Source organism: Falco peregrinus, chromosome 5 (genome assembly GCF_023634155.1).
Source record: "Falco peregrinus isolate bFalPer1 chromosome 5, bFalPer1.pri, whole genome shotgun sequence".
Lineage (NCBI taxonomy): Eukaryota > Metazoa > Chordata > Aves > Falconiformes > Falconidae > Falco > Falco peregrinus.
This window is the reverse complement of record NC_073725.1, coordinates 103,834,080-103,854,330: the sequence shown is the minus strand read 5'-3', so window position 1 is coordinate 103,854,330 and position 20,251 is coordinate 103,834,080. Positions and strand designations below refer to the sequence as shown.

At 41.5% G+C, this 20,251-nt stretch overlaps 1 protein-coding gene across 1 annotated transcript in view; it reads right to left on the bottom strand.

The window, feature by feature from the left end:
* Positions 1-10,046: 10,046 nt before the first annotated feature.
* The window catches only part of KBTBD12 (kelch repeat and BTB domain containing 12), a 35,168-nt gene continuing 24,963 nt past the window's right edge, over positions 10,047-20,251 (bottom strand). Inside the window, exon 5 of the mRNA XM_005230008.3 lies at positions 10,047-13,375. Within this exon, the coding sequence (XP_005230065.1) occupies positions 13,206-13,375 (170 nt within the window). The 3' untranslated portion in view covers positions 10,047-13,205. The remainder of the gene's footprint in view (positions 13,376-20,251) is intronic.

The window sequence follows — 20,251 nt, the reverse complement described above, 5'->3', positions numbered from 1 at the left end:
AAAAGAATTTCTAACATCAGTATCAGGACATGAGAGGTTAACTGAATGTCTTTGTACTGCTTTGCATGAAATGTTTTGAATCCTGATCTCCTGTTATGACTCACATCCCTATTTCTCCAATTTGTTCACCCAGGCGCTCCTGGAACATCACTTTATTACGTGCATTTATGGCAATACTTAATAAGGTATCTAAAATACTTTATAATACTGTAACTTTAATCAGCCATGCTCTTAGCTGGCAGTATTACAGCAGGGCTTTCTCAATAACTGGGATCCTGATTTCTGGCCCTGATAAGATAGACCTTCTATATAACACATACTTGTGTAATGTAAAAGGGCAGTGGCTAAAGCCTGATCCTGTCAAAGGACAACAACACTTCAACAGGGCCAGCATTTCATCCTGTATCTTCAAGTTAAGCCTCAATATTTCAAGCAGAAACAAAATGTAACATGTAGTTGTGCAACGATAGCAGTGCTATTGATTCAGAAAAAGCTCTGTAATAAAGCTCCCTTCTGTTTGCTAAAATGTGCCATGAGGGGGGACAAATTAGGGTAAAACTTATGCGGATCAGCCAGCAAGGTCAGACAGATACTTGCCACTGTCAGTACATGCAATATGAGCGGTTGAAACATATGCAAGAAGAATGAAGAGGTTTTGCATCCTTCCCCGAGGGATGCAGTGTTGGCTACTGCTGGCCACAGAACTCCAGACTAGATTGATAATGGCTGCTTCTCAGCTGACTGCCTGCAAATTATACCAGTTCATGGTGAATGAACAGGTGAATGTTTCAGCAAGACAAAAAGGCCCACAGCTAATAGAAGGTTAAAGTCTCTCTTTAACTTCTAAATGCTTCCCACGTGTTCTCTTCCTGCCTTTTTTTTTAATGCAAAAAAGTCCCCACAGAATGGTTATTTTTCGTGCCCGACTTGTTTTACTGTGGCTTATCTAACTGGATTCTGTAAAAAAATTATAATAGAACTAACAAATCCAAACATGTTCGTATTTCTAGGGGTTAAGAACTAGTTTTTGCTTATATGGTCTGTTCTTTAATCATCAAACTATTGACCTGGAGCCATTGTTTAGAGGAAAATAACCCTAACAACTGTGTTTGGAACATTAAGGAAAAAAGTTCTTGTCTTGGAAACATTGGTGCCAATTTCCCCTAATGCCTATAGTCTAGTAACCAGATACATATAGTTTTGATAATGGACTTATTTACATAAAAATCACTGCCAGCTTGATGGTAACAATGACCATGTGGAAGTTGGCCAGGACTAGAAATCATTGCTATTAACCTTCTGAGAGAGCCTGTACACGCAGAGACAGCTTTTGGCACAGAGCATTAATTTCATTTAGAAGTTTATGAGGCATTAGCAAATATACCTTTCATGCTAAAAACACATTTGACCTGTGTTTGGGAATGGAAAAGTAGCAATAAGAGGAGGCTCTCAGGTTTTCAAGTCATCAAATCTTAAATGATGCTGGCTACCATTAATCCAGCTGGAATGTTCTGATAGCAGTCAAAGAAATAACAGCATGGATATTGGACTTCTGCATCTGCATGGGCCGTTGTTTTATGAATCAATGTTTGGGTATTGGGTTTGAATAACGTCCTGCATGCACACCATGACATAGTGGCACTCTTCATTTGTTCACGAACGTGTACTGTTGTGGTGCACGCTAAGTGGGGGCTGAGCTTGGCTTGTAATTGCATAGGGTTTTCATGACAATAAAACATGTAATACATTAATGTTTTTGCATGCAGTATCATATGCATACTTGAAAAGAAACTTCTGTACATGCAAAATTATGCTTTTGATCCTGGAATAGAACTGAAATCTGCTTATTTTATGGATATCTGCAGCTTGCTGAATAATAATTTTTTGCATCTTTCACTTTTCATCTCTTGGCAACATCAGCTTTTAAGTCCAAACTGTTAGAAAATTACCTTTTGAGCTATTGTCTTTTTTTTTTTTTTTTTAAATTCTGAGCAGCAGTAGAAATTCATCAAGTAAATTCTCTTCCTGGCTTGAAAACCAACTGAAACCTGAGCTGTTCTGTTTGATATACAGTGAATGAGCTTTGATTTGATTTTTATTGTATTTCATTCAAACTTTATTATAAAACATCTCCCAGGGACACTTGCATGAGAACCACTTTGCAAGTAAAAACAGCATTGTATTTCCAGTCTCCCATTTTTAAAGGTTATTATAACATTTTTATCATGCTTGCTTATCTTCATAATATAGCACTGTAAAGCAGACAACTGCAGATGTTAGGTAATAGAGCTAGATGTCTCTGTAGGTTTTTCTAATGGATTTTCTTTTCCCGTACTACAAAAGGGTTTCACTGTGTCATTAACCCAGTGACCAGCACTTCTGCAGTCTGACTGTGGGCAGTCCCCAGGCAGCTATGTTTCCACTGCTCTTTGACTCCAGTTCAGTTTCAACTGGGTTTTTTTGACATGAAATTTGGTGCAGATTTTTTAACAAATGCCCCTCAAAAACCTATTGTAATTTAAATACAGTAGATGATCTTTGTGGATGGTTCAACCGTGGGTGTTATGTTATTTCTATACTGTTATTCTCAGTAGTTGCTTCCTTCTCTGGAATTGATCCACCCATGTTTTTCAGAGAAACAACAATGACTTTCAGCAGCTGGATAATTTCAAGTTTGTGTTCAGATTGGGCATACAAAGTGTTTTCTCGATAACTTTCTTTCCTTCTAAAAATTGCAGTTTAAATCCAAACTAGGTATAAATTCCTCACAACATGTCACTTACTTTTAATCGATTTTTGATTATTATTTGTCTCTTGGTCTCAGAGAAGGTGTTTGTAAATGCTACAGGATGACAGGCTTGGTTTGATCCTGCTCCTATTACAATAGTTGGCCAAAAATCCTGCTGGGTCACGTTCTCTGTGTGGATTGCATCCCTATGGATCTCCTAATTTATAAAATATATCCAACAAATCCAATAACAACAGAAATAGGATTAAATACACAGTGCGCAGGTGGTTCCGAAGAAAGGGAGTTACAGCTTCTCTTTGAATTTTTGCTTATAAAGATTTACTTTCCTTATAAAAGTAATCCATATAAAGTCTTTGTTTACCTAGCTCAACTAGGAAAATAAAACAGTAACTACAAGCTGATCTGTGCAATACCATAATAGTACAAACACATTGAAGTCCCTCTTAAATGCAGGTGAGCAGGACCCTGGCAAATTGGGAAGAACAAGAGAACAGTTAACATGCCCGAGTTTTATAGACACGCCAAGCGGCTTAGCAGCCTTTACTGAACATTTCTGTTACAGTGGCTTGCCTGAAACAAGAAACAAATAAATCAGATTAAAGATTGAGCTGCTTAGGACGGCAGCATTAGTCCAGCAGATTTCCTGGCAAGATAACTTATTTTGTGCATCAGGTGACTGCTCCATGCTGCAGTGCTGAGCAGGGGTGGATTCATAATCCATTTTGAAAAGTACTTAATGAAAGCCTTTAGGAAGGTTTTATCAGCTATGAATACTGGAAAGAGGGTGAACTTCCTATCCCATGGTGTTGTTCATATGCTATTTGGCATCTTTCTGTAAGAGCATGAGAAGTCATCAAGCGGTGAGCTATTAATGCATGAGTCATGACAAGGCTCTGCAGCAATTATCAATCTTTGCACAGTCTTTGACAATTTGTCCCCTTAAAGCACTCCAAAGAGCAAGCGTTACAGCGGGCTAGCTTCAGAGCTGAGGTGGATGCTGGTGCGTTAAGGCACAGTTTGATGGGTGAATTTCCACGTGGCAGTGCTGGCGCATACAGCTGCCCTGCCGCACACCCATCAGCGGGCACTTGTTCTGTCTCTGTGCCTCTCTGTGCTGTGCCACTATAGGCAATGTTGGAGCTTCATGGCAACACGGACTACAAAATGATCTGGCTGCAAAAGACTTTTTCAAGTTCTGCAGCTGAACTACAGATTTAGTCTTGTTCGTTATTGTTTAGGAGTTCCGACTGCAACATGAGTGAATACCTTAGTTATCTTTACTTGAGACTAATTATTAATGAGAGCAGTGAGCATGTAACAGCTTGGGCTTCAGCATGGGCTGTCCAAGCCAGCGAGAGATCACACTGAATTACTAGGGCAGCTGACACCTGGGCTATTGAATCTTCATTGCTAATCATTAGATCTGGCTTGGGTACATCTATTCAGCTTAAAATCACACCTCCCAACTGCAATATGGCTATAGCTTTGCTATCAACATACACCTAACTGCAGATGTGTCCCAGCTGACAGAAGAGAGGAACTGGAACCTATCAGGCACCTTTAAAGGCCACTTTTCTTCTTATTTTATTTTCTTACCTTTCCCTGTGCACTTTGTGGGGTTGTAGACTGTTTAAGTAGTCAAGTGGACAACACAACCTTAAAAGGCATCATCACTGAGGGATGTGGCACGTAATAAGAAGCACATTAAGAACCCTTCAGCCTTTCTGTCCTCTGAATATAAGTGAGAATTTAAGACTCCACTGCAATCTGGAAAGAGCTGTCCTATCAATAGAACGTGGCTGAGTACAACGCTGTGGGACAACATCCATGTAAAGCCCTTTGCTTTGATCCTTCTTAAAGGCAAAAAGGAAGAAAGCCCATGCCACTAACTGTCACAGAGTTCAACATTCACTACTGCAAGTTTAATCTTGGCTATTTAAGAAGACTATGGATTTAGACATATTGTTATTTCTGTACGCATTAGAGTAGTCATAGCCGTCTCTGCATATAATACTTAGCAAGAGCAGTCCTTCCATTGGTTTACCTTCTAAAAAATGCAAAGGGCATCTTTTTTGGGAACATGGTTAGGTAGATGCTGTCCTATTCTGGGTGACAATCGTTTGACTGTAATAAAGAGTAGAATTCAAACACTTTTTCTTGGAGAGAGCTTGCAGAGATAACAGTTTGAGCATCTAGCCTATCATTCTGATGGCATGTAGAAAAATAAACACAAATGATAGACACTGAAATGTCTGATATGACATTTGGGACCTAGATTAAATATGGGCTTTCTTCCTGTAGGATTTGCACTGACCTTAAATAAAGAACTGCTTCCTTTGTTTTTAATGAGGCATTGCTGCAGGGAATTAACTGAGAGTAGGGCCAGAATGAAGAATCAATGGAACAGACACATGTGAAATGTTTTTAAAGACATAGCTGGTTTGGGAGTTTGACTTCCCTTACATCTTTATGGTATCTCTCCTTTTTATGGGTATAGACAAAACCAATGCAAAATTCTTTTGCCTGGTATCTTTAACACTGCTAATAGGAATCATCTGGAGACTGGAAGGCGGATATTATAGGTTATTTATACCTTTGCCTTGCTATTCAGGGCCCCAGCAGGGATGCCAGCCATGATAATAGTTTTTTTGTGTTTAGTGGGGATTTTTGAAGCAGTTTGATTCTCGTCCACTAGGTACGGGGTTGCCATATAGTAATATGCTTAGCCTTAGTGGTCAGTAGACGGCCATCTACAGGGAGTAACTTTATGCAGCTCTTGATTGGCGCTATGTCTGACCTTATGGCTAGAAAGAAAGGTCTAGGGCTCCATTACCAGTCTCTCACATCTCAGCTTTCACTTTGTTGCCTTTTCATCCTCACCAGAAGGTTGAAATCCTAACCCTGTGAGCCTCCCTCTGAGCAGAGAGGGATTTTTAGGTAGGTCTTAGGTCTGAGCATCTCTTGCATGTTTGTTTCATCACTGACTTGAAAAAATAGTTATATCCAACTTACACTAGTGTGTATGGGAGAAGGATCCATCCTATTTTTTATTTTTATTGTGTAACTCTCTCTGAACTGATTTTTTAAAAGGTACCAACTAGCTGTTACACAGGTGTCCAGTCTAACATATTCAAAGGAAACAAAGCAATTAGGCAGCTTTCTGATCAGTGCTGTCCTGCAAAATAACCACACATTTAATTTGTTGTTTTGTTGGGACTTTTTAACTGCAGGGAAATTCCAGTATATCTCATTGTCTGCTTAGTAAAAAATGTTCTCTACCCTGCAAAACTGGTCTTAACCTAAAAGAGTTTTGGAACCTCGGGGTCTTACGTATTATAAATTACCAGTCTGTAAGTATTATAAATTACTTGTCAGTTCAACTAAGATTATTTACTTATGCACACTGGCGGGGAAGGCAACATAATCCCTGGTACCAATCCAGTAACTCAGGAAGGAGATGCCACTAAACTGCAGCAACATCCTGAAATTCTCTTACGCATGTTCTGTAGGTGATAACCTGGATGCAACAGTGCCTTTTAGTGTCTAGCTAAATGTGTCACTGATTTGTTATGGAAATCCCTGGAGAGTTGAAGCTTTCCTACCAAAGCTGTGGTAGACCATCCAAATTCAGGTTTCAGTTACCCAGTAAATCTGCTACACTTCTGTAAAGCGCCTTCTCTTTTTTGCTCCATAGCAACTGTGGCAATCTAAGCAGCATAATTTATTAAATCAACTCTGTTTTGAGAAAAATACAGTTCACTCGTTCTTCTCATTACTACTGTTCAAATTTAGCCTCAGTTAGTGACCTCTCAATTTGCTGAGATTAGTTCTGCCTGTGTAGAAATGTGACTAGCTATGAAGGCATATGCAGTGAGCCTTACATTTCTTCTACTTAATGTATTACACAATTAGATATCACTTGTTGCTTTTCCATGAAGGAGTAAATAAAATACCCTTGTTAGCTGCAAACACCCAGTCTCTCCTTTCCCAGGAAAGCTCAGTTTCTGAATGTTTTGGACAACCGTATTACAAAAATGAGGGAGAGTAGCGCAATAATGGTACTGTTCTACCATTGCATAGGACTTCCTGATTTCTGTCGCTCAACATAACATCACAGATATTTTTAAGCCACCCCTTTGAAAAACACAGCAAGGCAGACCCACAAAATGAGTAAAGGTATATTATTATAACTATTTGACACGAGTGAAACTAGGCACACAGACCAGATGCCCAAGACTAGTAAACAGAGTAATTGAACTGGAAACAAACCCCAGAGGTTCAAATTTCCAATCTGTGCTCTAGTTACAAGACTTCTGCCTGTGATCATCCTCCTCCTCATACTGGAAAGCCTGGAAAAGCCTATTGAATGGGTATCATCGCTTTTTATGCTAGGATTCAGCAGTTGTTTTAGCCACATTTGAAAGGAATGAGTCAGGAATGTGAGAGGAAACCACTTCCCACATACACACATTACTGTATGTATGGATGAAATACATTTCCTCTACTATGAAGTTGCTGAATGAGAAAATAAAGTTGTGCAGCTGACTGGCACTTTAGTGGCTGTACTTCAACCCTGATAATGAAAAGCCAACAGCCTCGGGAGGCCGGTTTGGATAATGCATTTCATGGAAAAGCTGGTGAAGTCACTTGCATTCTTATAAAGAATGACTAGAGAAGGTCAAAGTGAAGAAAATATACCGATACTAAACCCTGGTAAATTAGAGACCAGGTTCTTTAGTGAAACCTGGCCTGACTGAAACCACAGCAGAAAATCTGGCTTTAAGATGTGAGCTATGATACAGTAATGAAGATGCCTCCCTCTGTGCTTCAGACAGTTTTTGTAGCAACTGGTGTTCAGGAATCAGAGATAATGGTAATGGCTTGTGCCTGCAGTCATTACAGCTACGGCACGCACGGTATGCAAGGTATTTAATGTAAAACTTGTCAGCATTGCACAGTGAGACAGCAGCGAGACAAAGTAGAATGCAGGTCACCTGCTCTCCAACCCTGGCTGATGGCGACGTCGCAGAGCAGGCAGCTCTTATTTGCAATGAAAGTGAACCACGGAACTTGGGTTGAGGCTGCTAGAACTTACTCAAAGATGAGTGTCCTCAAGTCCAGGGAGCTGGTATGGTCTTACTTCTGTCCTTCAAAGCTGATGTGTTGCTGGAGCGATAGGCTTCTCAGAAGTCTGGAGCCTGGTTGAACACCCTGAGTGGCTGTTCCCATCTTCTGGGGAACTGAAGGGGAAAAGGAGGAGCGTAAGGGCTGGTCAGACAAGGGGGCTGAGGCAGATATGGGGTTAGGGTAAGAGAGACAGACTTGCAGAAAGCTTTCAAGAGGACTCTGAGCTTCTGAGGGGAGTGCTACAGCCAGCCAAAAATTTGAGAAGAAAGGAGACCTAGACGAGGACTAAAAGATTTCCCAGTTGTTCCTTAGCTCAGCAAGGATTTTAAGGTTCTTTTTGACTTGAAGCCTGGAGTAGTTTCGTATATTTAAAGACCAGCACTTTTTTGAAGTGCTTTGATGAGCTATGCAGAAGACAGAGTTGCCAGGTATGTGTATAAAAAAAGGATCTTACTGCTGTCAGTAAAGAACCTCTAAAATAATGTTATACATATGTATATAAACCACATACATCCTGGAACATACATCCTGGAATACTTAAGTGTTTGGAACACTTTTTGTTTGAAGGCAATTTCTTATGGCGAGGCAGGCCAGCCTGTCAGGAGCCACAGCTCTGCACCATGCTGGTTGTCTCTGCTCTGGCAGCCCAAACACGTAGCCCCAGCGTGGCCTTCACTGTAGCTGCAATCATAGGTTATTAGTAAATCATTCCATCAGACACCCAGGCAGGGCAGTAAACACAGAGGAGACATTCACCAAGAAAAGAATGTGTATTTCCACATACATTCGATGTGTATTTTAGCCATTTTCCAATATTTCCTTTGCTTTCAACCTCTACATGTCAAATGATAGTAAATTGCAAATGTACTAGTTCCAGCTGAGCACAACTGGGGGTGAAATAGCTTTTCTTTGAAGCTGAAGCTAGAGTCCACTTGAAAAGCTGTAGGGAGAGCCACAGAAATCTGCGAAAGAGTAACTGAAAATCTGACCTGGTGATTCAAAGCATTGTGATTCATGGAACAAATTTTCAGAGGTGCTACATAATCCGTTAGGAGAGCAGCTCGTGAAAGAGACCATCACTGTAGCTAAGAGAGCAATTATGAGGTAAACAGTGTATTAAAAGAATGTCACTTTTTTCCAGATCGGCAGAAAAACAATATATGAATGTGTTTTAACATTAAAAATACATATATTATTCTAGCACTTGTTTCCATTGTTTTTCAGGTCATCAAGGATCTCATTACACATTTCAAGTACAGGAAAAAATGTAAGATAATGATCCAGGGCCAAATCCTTTTACATCTGAACCCTCCCCTGTGAAGAGTTGGGGAGGACCATTCCAGCTCACCTTGGCTCTGCTGCCTGTCGTAACATTCTGGGAGCGCCCACCTCTTACCTCTGTTGCCAGTCCCTTGGTTTTGATGTTGCCTCAGCCTCTTACCTGGACCATATTTGCTAGTAGCGGAGCTCACAGCTCAATGTGCACCATGACAATTTTCTGTTGGCAAATCAAGGCTTCCCGAGTGGCATAATACGGCTGGAACATGATACAGAAACTGCCCCATAAATTTCAATATTGCACACATGCAAATGTACGTTTTTGCCTGGCATGGGCAGGGGCTGAGCCACAGGCGGTTGCAGTACTGGTATGTGAGGGCGGGTAGTCAGATGCGTATGCAGGCAGTTCCTGTGACCACATATATGAAAACAGAGATGAGAGCGCTACAGGGATCCTTATGAAATCAGTTATACTTGGACAATTTCAAATTAAAACATTAGCTGGGGATAAAAATGTAGAGCTTCAATTAGCTTTTTATAGCATTTAATTTTTTGCTTTACTCCCGGGGTGCCACGTGACCAGCTGCCTCTCCAACATTTTTCTTCATATTTGGCAACTAGTGATGTACTTCAATGTTTCAAGCGACATCAAAGGGTATGCCTTTGCTTAATAATCCCCCATTCATTTAAATAGTCGGTAGCTTGCCAGCACTGCTTTGTTTGCCTTTTAGAATTATGGATGATGTCAAGACAACCTTGATTAAATGTTCAGCTAACTAAGGCTCAGAGGGAAAGGGGCGAAGTAAACTATGATTTCAGTGAAACTCAAAAGCCTGGAGAATGTGCATTCTCTAATTTTATTTTTTTTTTTTTCATCAGGATTTGTAATAGAAGAAATTAAGACTCTTAAGGACTTTCCCAGAAATTTGAGACTAGCCATGGATGTATCAGACATGCAGTATTCATATACTCTCAGAAGGATTTTGGCCGAGATCTCAATAAGCATGCTTTCTGCTTCTTCCTTCCTTCCTCAGTCAAGCTGTCTTTTTCCAAGTATTGGTTTAGAAATTATCGTTGCCCCAAGGGCAAACCATGAACTACCTGGGGCCCACACAAAATCAAGAAGTTAGTGCCCCCATTCTAGATATTTAATCCAGAAGAAAAAAATTCCCTGCCTGGTATGTAGTGCTAGACGTTCCGACCTGGGCAGAGACAGAGACACGGACACACACGAGTCCCCACTAACAGTCAGACCCTGGGGGCAGTGGGGAGCTCAGTGCTTGGTGCATGCTAGGGCAGGTCCCTTGCCAGGGGCGCACGGAATAAAACCTGTTGACTGCCCACTACAGCTCGAACTAGCTGATTGCAAAGCCAGTATATAAAACATATGCAATTACTCTCTTCAGTTATCAAAACAGACCTCAGAGTACGTACTTCCTTTCCATCCAGCTTATTAAGTATCAACCTAAAAAGCAAAACGTACGAAGAGGGAAAGAAACAGCCAGCTCACTACTGGAATAAAAGTTTAATAGCAGAGTCTCAGCTGTGTTATACATTTTCAAATATAACTAATGAAAGCCTGCAAAAGTCTCCCTTCTCTCCTTGAAATATTCCAAGCAGACTGACTTTCAGAGAGTGAAATCCAGTAGATTAATTCAGGCTTTAAACCACAAGAGGATTTGAATTGTCAGGAATAGACCTCAGAGCAGAGACCAAAGACAAAAAGTACCCTTTAAAAAATTCATCCTTAAAACAAAAAAGGTGAAAGAAGCAAAATTGGTAGATGTAGTTGCAGAATTTGGAGTTTCACAAGGAAACACTTAACTGATGCTCAAGAGCATTGCTTCCAGCTGCCTTGAGAGCTCTGTAGAGACATTAGAACAAGATTACCTTTACTTTGCAGTAACAATGAAAGTTAAAAAAAAAGTTGCCAATATTGGATGGTTAATTGGAAGAACTTTCTACTGATTTTGTTTAAAAACACATTAAAGCAGAGTTTGCCTCCTTGATCTTATACCTACAACTGCATTTAGCGACCAAGGTGGTTAAGACTTTAGGAACTGGTTGCTGGTTTGTACCACTGAAGTTCATGCTTGTTGCAACTCCATTCTAGACAGAGGATGACCGACATGTGAACAAAGGAAATAAAAAAGAATGGATGATATAGAAATGATACAAGCACAAGAGTATGTCTTTAGGCTGTGAAACAAAGGGAGACAAGGGATTAGCTGTAAGGCTCACAGGTTTACTCCCTCACTACATGCTTTCCTTAGTTTCCCCTCCACCAGCTCCCTTATTGTCTGAGCAGTCCTCAGTGTCCTGCTATAGCTATCAAGTAAACTTTAGTGACCTTCCTGCGAATTGTTTTTATATGACAGATTAATTTTCCCACTGGATATTTTAGAGAATAGTACATGAATCAGAAAAGTCAGAATTGGCAAAGGGCTTCTGGGTTATCCTCTCTGTCTCTCTCTGCCATAAGAATTACAGGCAAAAAAAACCCCAAAACCCAACAAAAACAACAGCTGGCATTTTTTCAGCCTAAAACACGATTGAAAAGGAAAATGGGGATGCTTTGAAGTGCAGATCCTGCAAGTGACTATGGAAGAACTAAGTGACAGATTCCCTCATTTCTTTGCCCATTATTTCCTTCCAGTTTTGTCACTGCTTTTGTAGCCATCAAAAGCAACTTCTTGATGACAATGATAATTTTTGTTCTGTTTCATAGTTTACTCTTAGTGTTTGCCTCTGACATTCACTCTGCAGTGCAGCGTACTACCATTTGCAGTTGTGGCCCAAGAGCACAACGGAGCTTTCCAGTTCTCTTGTCCATGCTGCCCAGGCAGTGGCAGGGAGATACACTACAAGTTAGGCACCAGACAACCGATGAATAGTTATTGGTAATTCAAACGGGATAGCAGTATTGGTAACAACTTTCTCTCTAGCCTCCTGTCTTCAAGCCTTATAAAAGCTAACACTGCCTTAAGAAACACTGAATTAATTCTCTTCCCTGTGATTATAGCCAATTCTCTTGGTAGAGAATTTACTTTATGCTACCTCAATAAAGCCACTTCTATAAAAACAGCTACTGTTACATAAACATTTATCAATTCGCACACCTATCCTTTTTCCCTGTAGCTGCAGAGCTGATACGCAGATAACGCTGGTCTCATTTATTGTTTTTTATTTTAAATTCCCTTCCCCATCTCTCAAAGCAAGAGGGATTTCTAACTGAGCTTTAAGGCTCTGGTCACACCAGACCTTGTAACTGATAGGATCTATGTGAAAATTTAGGATTCTTCTTGTCCTGGTTACACACTGCCTACTACCTCTGCGGAAAGGCTCACTTGTGACTTGTTGCCAAAAGACTAGTTTTCTACTAGCACAGGCTCAGCTTGGTTGGCAAAGACGGGAACTGTCCTGTCTGTGGGTTAGATAAAGTTTGCAGTAGCTGGTGTACCTGGGTAATGAACCTTGGCTAATGTGTTTTGGTTTGTTTTGTTTTGTTTTTTTAAAAACAAGCAAAGGCTCTTCTCTGTTTTCCTTCTGTATCAGTTAAGTACAGCCTGGCCTTTTGGTACAGCTGGACTGGTTTTCATCAGCTGACTTAACATATTTCTTAGCCTCCTTGGTAGCTTAGTAGAACCAGGCGAGGAAAACAGCAAAGGAGGGATTTCCCTGGCTAGAGCTTTCCTCCATATGTCATGCTGTGCAGTGAAATGAGCCCCGGGCTGCCACTGTGCCTGTGAGGCAAAGGCTCCCAGAAGCCCAGGCTGCACCCAGCACTGGAGCTTGCACAGCCAGATGGAAGGCGAAGAGCCACACACAAATGCTGGGCGACCTCGACTTTCAATCGCAGAAGTCCCGAGCACCAGTACTAGCAAAGTAAGCATCATCTGAGAAGCACAGCTCAAAGGCAGTTCTGTCCTAAAGCATGTGTTGCTGGCTCCTCTCTGTGGGACTCAGTTGTCATCCAGAGGCAATGCAGCATTTGTCTCTCCAAATTTTTCCATTTCTGCAGAATCTGGAAGCACTGAGAGTCACTGAACTTCTATTGGTCCACTAAATCCGGGGGAGGAGGGATAAGATCCCGCGGGTTCAGCCTAGCAACAAGACAAACATCATAGCTGTCGTGCATGAGGACGTCGATGGCCACCACGTTCCACTGGTTCTCCCATGTATCCAGTTCGAGGATCTCTTTGGTGATAACTTCGTGACGAGCTGAAAAACAGAAGCAACAACAGCAGGCATCAGGAGTCAAGTCAAGTCAAACAGGATCAAAGAGGTTTGTGCAGTTATTATGACCCTTCTGTAAGGCAGCGATGAAAAGGTAATTTCTGTGGCACTAACGGCTACCCTGTTCGAAAAGCATGCGAGTTGTCAACGTATAACAAATGAAATAGTGCAGATGGAGAGCTGCACAGTGTATTCAGTCCGCGCAGTCTGGGCTCCAGGTGCAGCTGCAGGGACAAAAGCATCAAGTGTTCCATCTTGGTATGAGTATGCAGGTGGCATTTCACTGTGCAATCAATTGTCAGATGTTCATCTTTCAGAGGCAGAGCATTGCCTATTGTTAATGAGCGTGCCTACATGCAGTATGTTGTCTTTTCTTTGCCCTGATGAAAAAGCGGTCCTCAGGCTCCTGGAAGCACTCCAGTGCCATGGCTTTTCCTGGGTGCAAAGTCTGGACATCCTGTAATTTGGGGAGAAAGACAGAAAGAAACCTCCAGGGCTTAATATGTACTTTAGCTGTTCTGAAGTGCTGAGGAATTTGTCATGAGCAGTCAGGTTAGAAGAAAGCTATTAAGTCACAGCCAGTCTCAAGACAAGAAGCTTTTTACTGAGATTAACAAAAAATGTAAGAATCACCACGCAGCAGAGAACCATAGCTGTCAACAGCAGAGCTATATTAAATTTCTTACAAGGACACAAAACCTTTCTTTGCTAACTTAAGTACTGCATTCTCCAGCAATTGTGACTAAAAGCCAACTTCTCTCCTAAAAATAAAAAGTGTCTTTCACGTCTGCTCACTTTTTTGTCTTAAAGTTGCTTTCTCGCAGCAAGTAACCATAGTCTAAACTTTTCTTACTTTGAGCTGAGGACATGCACGCTCTTTGCTGTCAGCTTCCTCCTGATGAATTGCCAGATAAATGTATTAGGAGCCAGTTCTCAGAGATTTCCAAGCACAGACACATCACTGGTGCCAGGGTAAGAACCATCATAGCAAGACATGTTAAATACTCAACACTATTTTATTGTGTCTTAAAAGAATGGTGAGAGGCTAAACTTACAGGGTCCAGGCTGAGGTCGCTATTCAGCTATCCCTTCTAGAAAGCCTTTTTTTCTAAGGGCGGTGGTGGTGGAAATAATCAAGCCAACAACAACAACCAACCCTATCCTTCACATCTATTGACTGCATCTCATCGCTTGGACACTGCCCTTCTGAGGAACTGACAGCAAAGGATTGAAGAAAGGGAAAAGTGAAATACAGAAGAGCATACAGAGGTGTATATTGCTTCTCATGTTGGAAACACAGAGCACATATTCCTCCAGAGAACAGCAACCCTGGGGGTTTACTAACCCCAAGATAGTTCAGTCATGGGTTAGGTTCCATGCAAAATTGGTGTTGCTATTATGATGATGTAGTGTCATGGGATTTAAAATACCCCTAGGGCTCCTCTACAAGTAGCTTCGGGATGTGGGGAAGTCAGATGGAAACAAGACTTCTTCCTCTCCCACGATCAGTTTCCTTGCTGAGCTGATTCAGAGCAGTGCTCTTTACTGCAGGTCCTGCACATACACGGGAGTTGGGGACGTCTCAGCTTTATGGAAATCTCTGCACATTTTTGCCATGTTTATCTAAGGAAGCCACTCACCATCCCTGTCCCCCCTCCCACCTGACAAAGGGGTGCTGCACAGTGTTTCTACCCCACAGTCCACAGCCCATACTCATTTTCCCCTCAGTTGTGTCACGATTGATTGTGGCGTAATTTTTGTTGGTCCAAATCCAGACCTCTGGGACTTTTAGAGATCTCTAGGAGCTCGCTTGAGTAAAATGCGGGCAAGATTTCAGGATTTAGCCTCATCTGAATAGTCCTTGTTCTGCTGCTCACAGAAAGAGAAATAGTCACGATGGTTTGCTTATTGAACCTGGATATTAAAGGAGAATAATAACAATAATAATACACAGGAAGGCTGTACCCATCCAAGAGAGAAGACAGCAAACTGCTAAAAAACCCAGTTATATGTGAAGAAAGAAGGCATGACTGACAGACTGCAAGCAAATAACTTGCCAGTACCAGCAAAGAGAGCTCATTTCTCTATAACCCTGCAAGAGTGAACAGGTTTTTCCTAAGAGGCAAATACAGAGCTGCAAACAGACCTAAGCTGTGACATGGGAGGCTCCAGTCCTTGTATTTATTATTAGATCATCCCCTTTATGCAATAAATTTTTATGCCTGGATTTTCTTTGGCATGGATGATGACACAAATGAGACAATCAGAGGAAAAAAATCGGACACTGGAACTGAGGTACTCTGTGGGTGATTGCAACACTTCAGGAAAAAAAAAAATCATAATTAGAACATCAAAGGCAGATTCAGCAACCCTTCCTTGCAAGCCTTGCTGTGCTTTTTCCTGGCCCTGGTGACTCACAACCTTTAGTGTCCCTTGCTTCCCTTTTCTGTGGGATGTTGTAACTGGTTTTGTTCCACTCTACAAATTCTGCTTTCCAGTCCATGAGTGTTAGTTAACTCTTAACCCTTGGGAGATAAAGAGAGTATGTTGTTGGAATAAGGGAAGCAATCATTTCTCTGGTCTTATCTTGCTTAATATGGAAGGAAGCAGCACCCTTTGGATGAGAAAGTTCATGTGAGGAAAAGCACAGCTCAAAATACAGTCATAGCTCAGAAAAAAAGTTACATCTCCCCTTTCTTTTTAAAATAGAAACAAGTGAAAACACCTCAACTCTTAAGCTTTTTTTTTTTTTAATTTTTCTTGGTTAAGACAACAGAAAAGGTAATGTTTTTCAAAGAGAATAGCACCTTTGATTACAGGGTATAATCTGTAATGCTGGATTTGGGCTTTAATCCCAATAAACAGTTTTAAGGTTGAAGGTGCAGATAAATTCCAGATTCTGCCTCATTGGTTCACCTTATTTAATTGCAATTTTTTTTTTTTTTAAGGCAATATCTTAGCAGCCAATTTTGCTTACAGGAGAAGAATGTGATGTCTAAAAAAAGCGAAAAGCAGCTGGCTGTATTACACAGATTACCTGCTTAAAAAGCCACCCCACAGAACTCCCTGTCATACATAGCATTATTCTGCATCACTTACCAGACAAGCACCTTACCTTATGAAAGGATTTCACTCCTTTCCAAATGATTTCATTTATTCCACTAAATGAGGCAGTAATTTTCTGCACATTCTTGTTTAACCGTGAGATGGTTTAGGAAACTTTTTTTACACTATGTTTTTCTGCATAGGAGTTAAACCACTTTATTCAGGTAGTACAAACCTAACCCTAATGCAGATCTTTTTCCAGCGGTAAAACAGTGTTTATAGCAGTATGGTGTATTCTTATTCAGGAAAGGAAAAAGGCTAAACCAGCCCAGGGAACATTAATTCCAGCATAAATTTATCCCCACGAGAAACTGTGGTATGTTAAAAGGAAGTCAGAGCTCTTTCGGTATAGTTACGTGTGCCTTTTTGATGTACAACTGCGGGCTGAAGGGTAACACTGAGCCTACAAACTTATCTTTTCCCACTGAAAGAACTTGAGTTATACCGGAAAACATTTAGTTTATAAATGCTAAAATTGTATTTCATATATGCAAGTATAGTAGTATGACAGCAAAATGAGTTTAATCTTTATATTTTTTAATATTCTGGTCTGTAAAGAAAACGCTTCCCTGCAAAATTTTTCATATGAAATTTTTCTTTGCATGTGCAGAAAAAACAACAAAAATATTAATGTTCAGTAATTATTGCCTGCACTCCATATACACAATCATGCTTCCTCTTTAAAAGGTTTATGATTCAGGCACTAAATATGGCCAGACTTCATTTCATGCTGTAAGTTTTCTCATGTCATTTGAATTAGGATTCACCATAAATCAGGATAAACCATTCTTGGAAAAAAACCCAGTATGACTGCAGGCAACATAAATATTTTATCTGCTTTTTTGTCTCTTTTTTTTTTTTTTTTTTTTTGAACTGCATTCCATTTGTGATTTGGAGGTTGGGGGAAGGAACAACTTTCCATGTGAATATAATATTTATTACCACTTTTGATTTTTTTGACCTTGCTTTCTCTTTCCTATTTGGAACTGAACATTCAGATACAATTAGATTTTGGGTTGGGAGTGTTGAAGAGAGGCAGATGTAGAATTAAGCAACATGCTTAACAGGTAGAAAATCTATCGGTCATCCAGGACTATTAACCATGCAGCTATTATGTTTGTAAGCCAATACAAATAAATTCACTCTATTGTAGCCTGGTTAGCATCCAGAGCATTGAACTAAAAAAGAAATTTGTGCTGAATTTTAGTTCAATGGAGTTGAATCTACGGCAAGTTTCCTGAAATGGGGTTAATATTTCATTATTTTGTATCAGCCCATTGACATCACCTGATAAGTTTGCCCCCATCTTACGAATGAGGGAACAGAGTTACAGAGGTAGTGAGAGCATGTGCCAAGTTGTGAGTTCTGATGCCTCTGCATCAGTGCAGGGCAGAGAGACCCAGAGTAGTTTTGGACAAGCTCACCTGCCTGCCAGCTGCGGTGCAGCTACCGTGACATACTGTTACACTGCCAGCAGCACCCGAGCAAGCGTATCCAGAGCAGGGACATGCGCCTCAGCACAGAACCACACTGAGCAGTTGAAGGCAGCCTGTGTCACACCTCCCCTTGCCCTTGAGCTCTGTGCCCTGGGACATCCTCACACAGGCTACTTGCCTGAGCTCCTGCTGATGTCCATTCTGAGGTTGTCACAGCACCTTTTCCTTTCCAGTTTGCAGTTTCCTAATGTGCTCTGTGCTCTATCTTCTTTCACCGTAAATCAATTTATAAAAGACATCAAACCTGTAGTGATTAAACTGTTAATTTCCTACTCTGCTCTTTCCATGGAAAAAAGCACTTGAACATCACAAAGTGCTTGCCAGCTCCCCAGCAGTCCCCCAAACGTTTACTTAGGTGTTTCACTGGTTTCCCCTGTTCTCGTCACCTATCCACCACCCCAAAGCTGCCTTGAAGCAGTTCAGCCTCCAGTGCTGGTTTGTACCTGGTTTTGCATGCCGTTAGCTGTTGTACCAGAGACCAGAGGATGATTTTAAACATATGGGACTAGCCTCTGCTACTTATCTTCCTGGCCACTAATAGCTGCTTTCATAATTACGTGATGTGGAGTTAGGTGACTTGGGAATTCACGTTTGTGTTGCAATGGGATAAAAGTGCATTTAGATCATTACCACCAGATGTCCTGGCTCCTCATTTGCAGTAGAAAAAAGAATAAGTTCATCAAGTCGGTGGCCTTCAATCCCATTTGCGTATGCGAGCTGCCCCCTAACTCCACCAGCCTTGCTAGCGTAACACAGCCAACACCCCTTGTGGGGTCAAGTACATCCATCATCTATGCCTGTGGGCAGGAGCAGGCAGAGAATACACAGGAGAGGGAACTTGGCTTGGCTGTTTAACATGCTGGCCAGCCTTCGTGACGTTAAGTATCAAAGCAGTGTATCCCACCAGACACAGCAAAAGCTGGGAGGCAGGTTGGGGCTTGAATTTACAACTGTGGCAGCTTACTGTTTTCAGAGCACCTGCGTGGAGTAAGGTAAGATATTCGCTCTCGTAGACAGGACCTCTATCCTCTTGCTCTGCTGTGTAATTCATCAGGACCATAGTTTCATGAGCCACCCATTCCCTCACAAATCAATATATATTTAAAATATGTCTGTAATATAAAGAATGGGATAGTCTACAGGAAGAAACTTCTAAATCAGTTGCTTCAACTGTTTTTCTTGGGATTGATCCAGCTACTTCAGCTTTTAAAACCTTTCCAGATTTTGCCTGTTGTTCATAGGCAAGGCCTCTTTCAGACACTAATCTTACAAGTGCTGGTCCTGCTTGCGCTGCCAGCGATGGCAGGATCACAGCTTACAGCAGCAGCAGGAGCAGTGCTCTCGAAGTCAAGGCGCCATTCGTATGAGTGAAAACTGCAAGATCAGAATAAGAATTACTGGTCTCAGACCATCCTGTGAATCTGTTTCTAAATGCCTTACAATGGGTTAATACATTATTAATAGAGGATATAAAGCGTGTTTAGACTGTATGCATGACAGGCAGTTATGAACACAATAGAAGATGTCATACATGGCTACAAGCCATGTTTCTAAACAACCTATTGACCTCTTCAGCAATTAATTAAAATGCATTAAAATATCTATTAATCATTCATTAACCCTTTATAAACTATAAATGAGGCTTAGCAAGAAGCAGGACTGAATTACTAACACCGGGCTGTCAGAGACTGGGTCAAATTTAGATCTGAAATGAGCAGGTGCTGCTGCCCAGCAATTCCCCTGACCTGTGCTGGCCTTATTTACGGTGGTGAGTTTCTAGCTAACGAGCGGGGGGCAAACAAGCAGCCCTCCCCGGGAAGGCAGCAAGCTGAGGGGGTCTCTCCCACCCACCAGTCCCCGGCAGCAGCCTGGCAGCTCACACCGGTGCTGGGGAAGAATTAGGCAAAAGGTCAAACAGCATCTTTCGGGGCGGACTCGGCATGCAGGCTGGAGAGATGCGGCAGTGCCTGCGGCACGGTGGGCGGCCAAGAGCAGATTTCTATGCTGAACAAAACGCAGGGAACCTGAATCCCTTCCATTGGTGGGAATATTTATTCAAATGGTAACAACTGTGGGCAGGAGAACTTTAATTATTCATCGCTGCCCAGTAAATTCGAACTGAGGGAAACAAACAGTGCTGCAGATAGGCAGCCTGGGGTTTGCCCCTCTGCTTTATTTAGCTGGGAACATGGGAAGGTGCTGGAGAAACAGGTTTTGTTCCTGTCCCTCAACCCCCAAACTTCACAAGTGCAGTATTTAC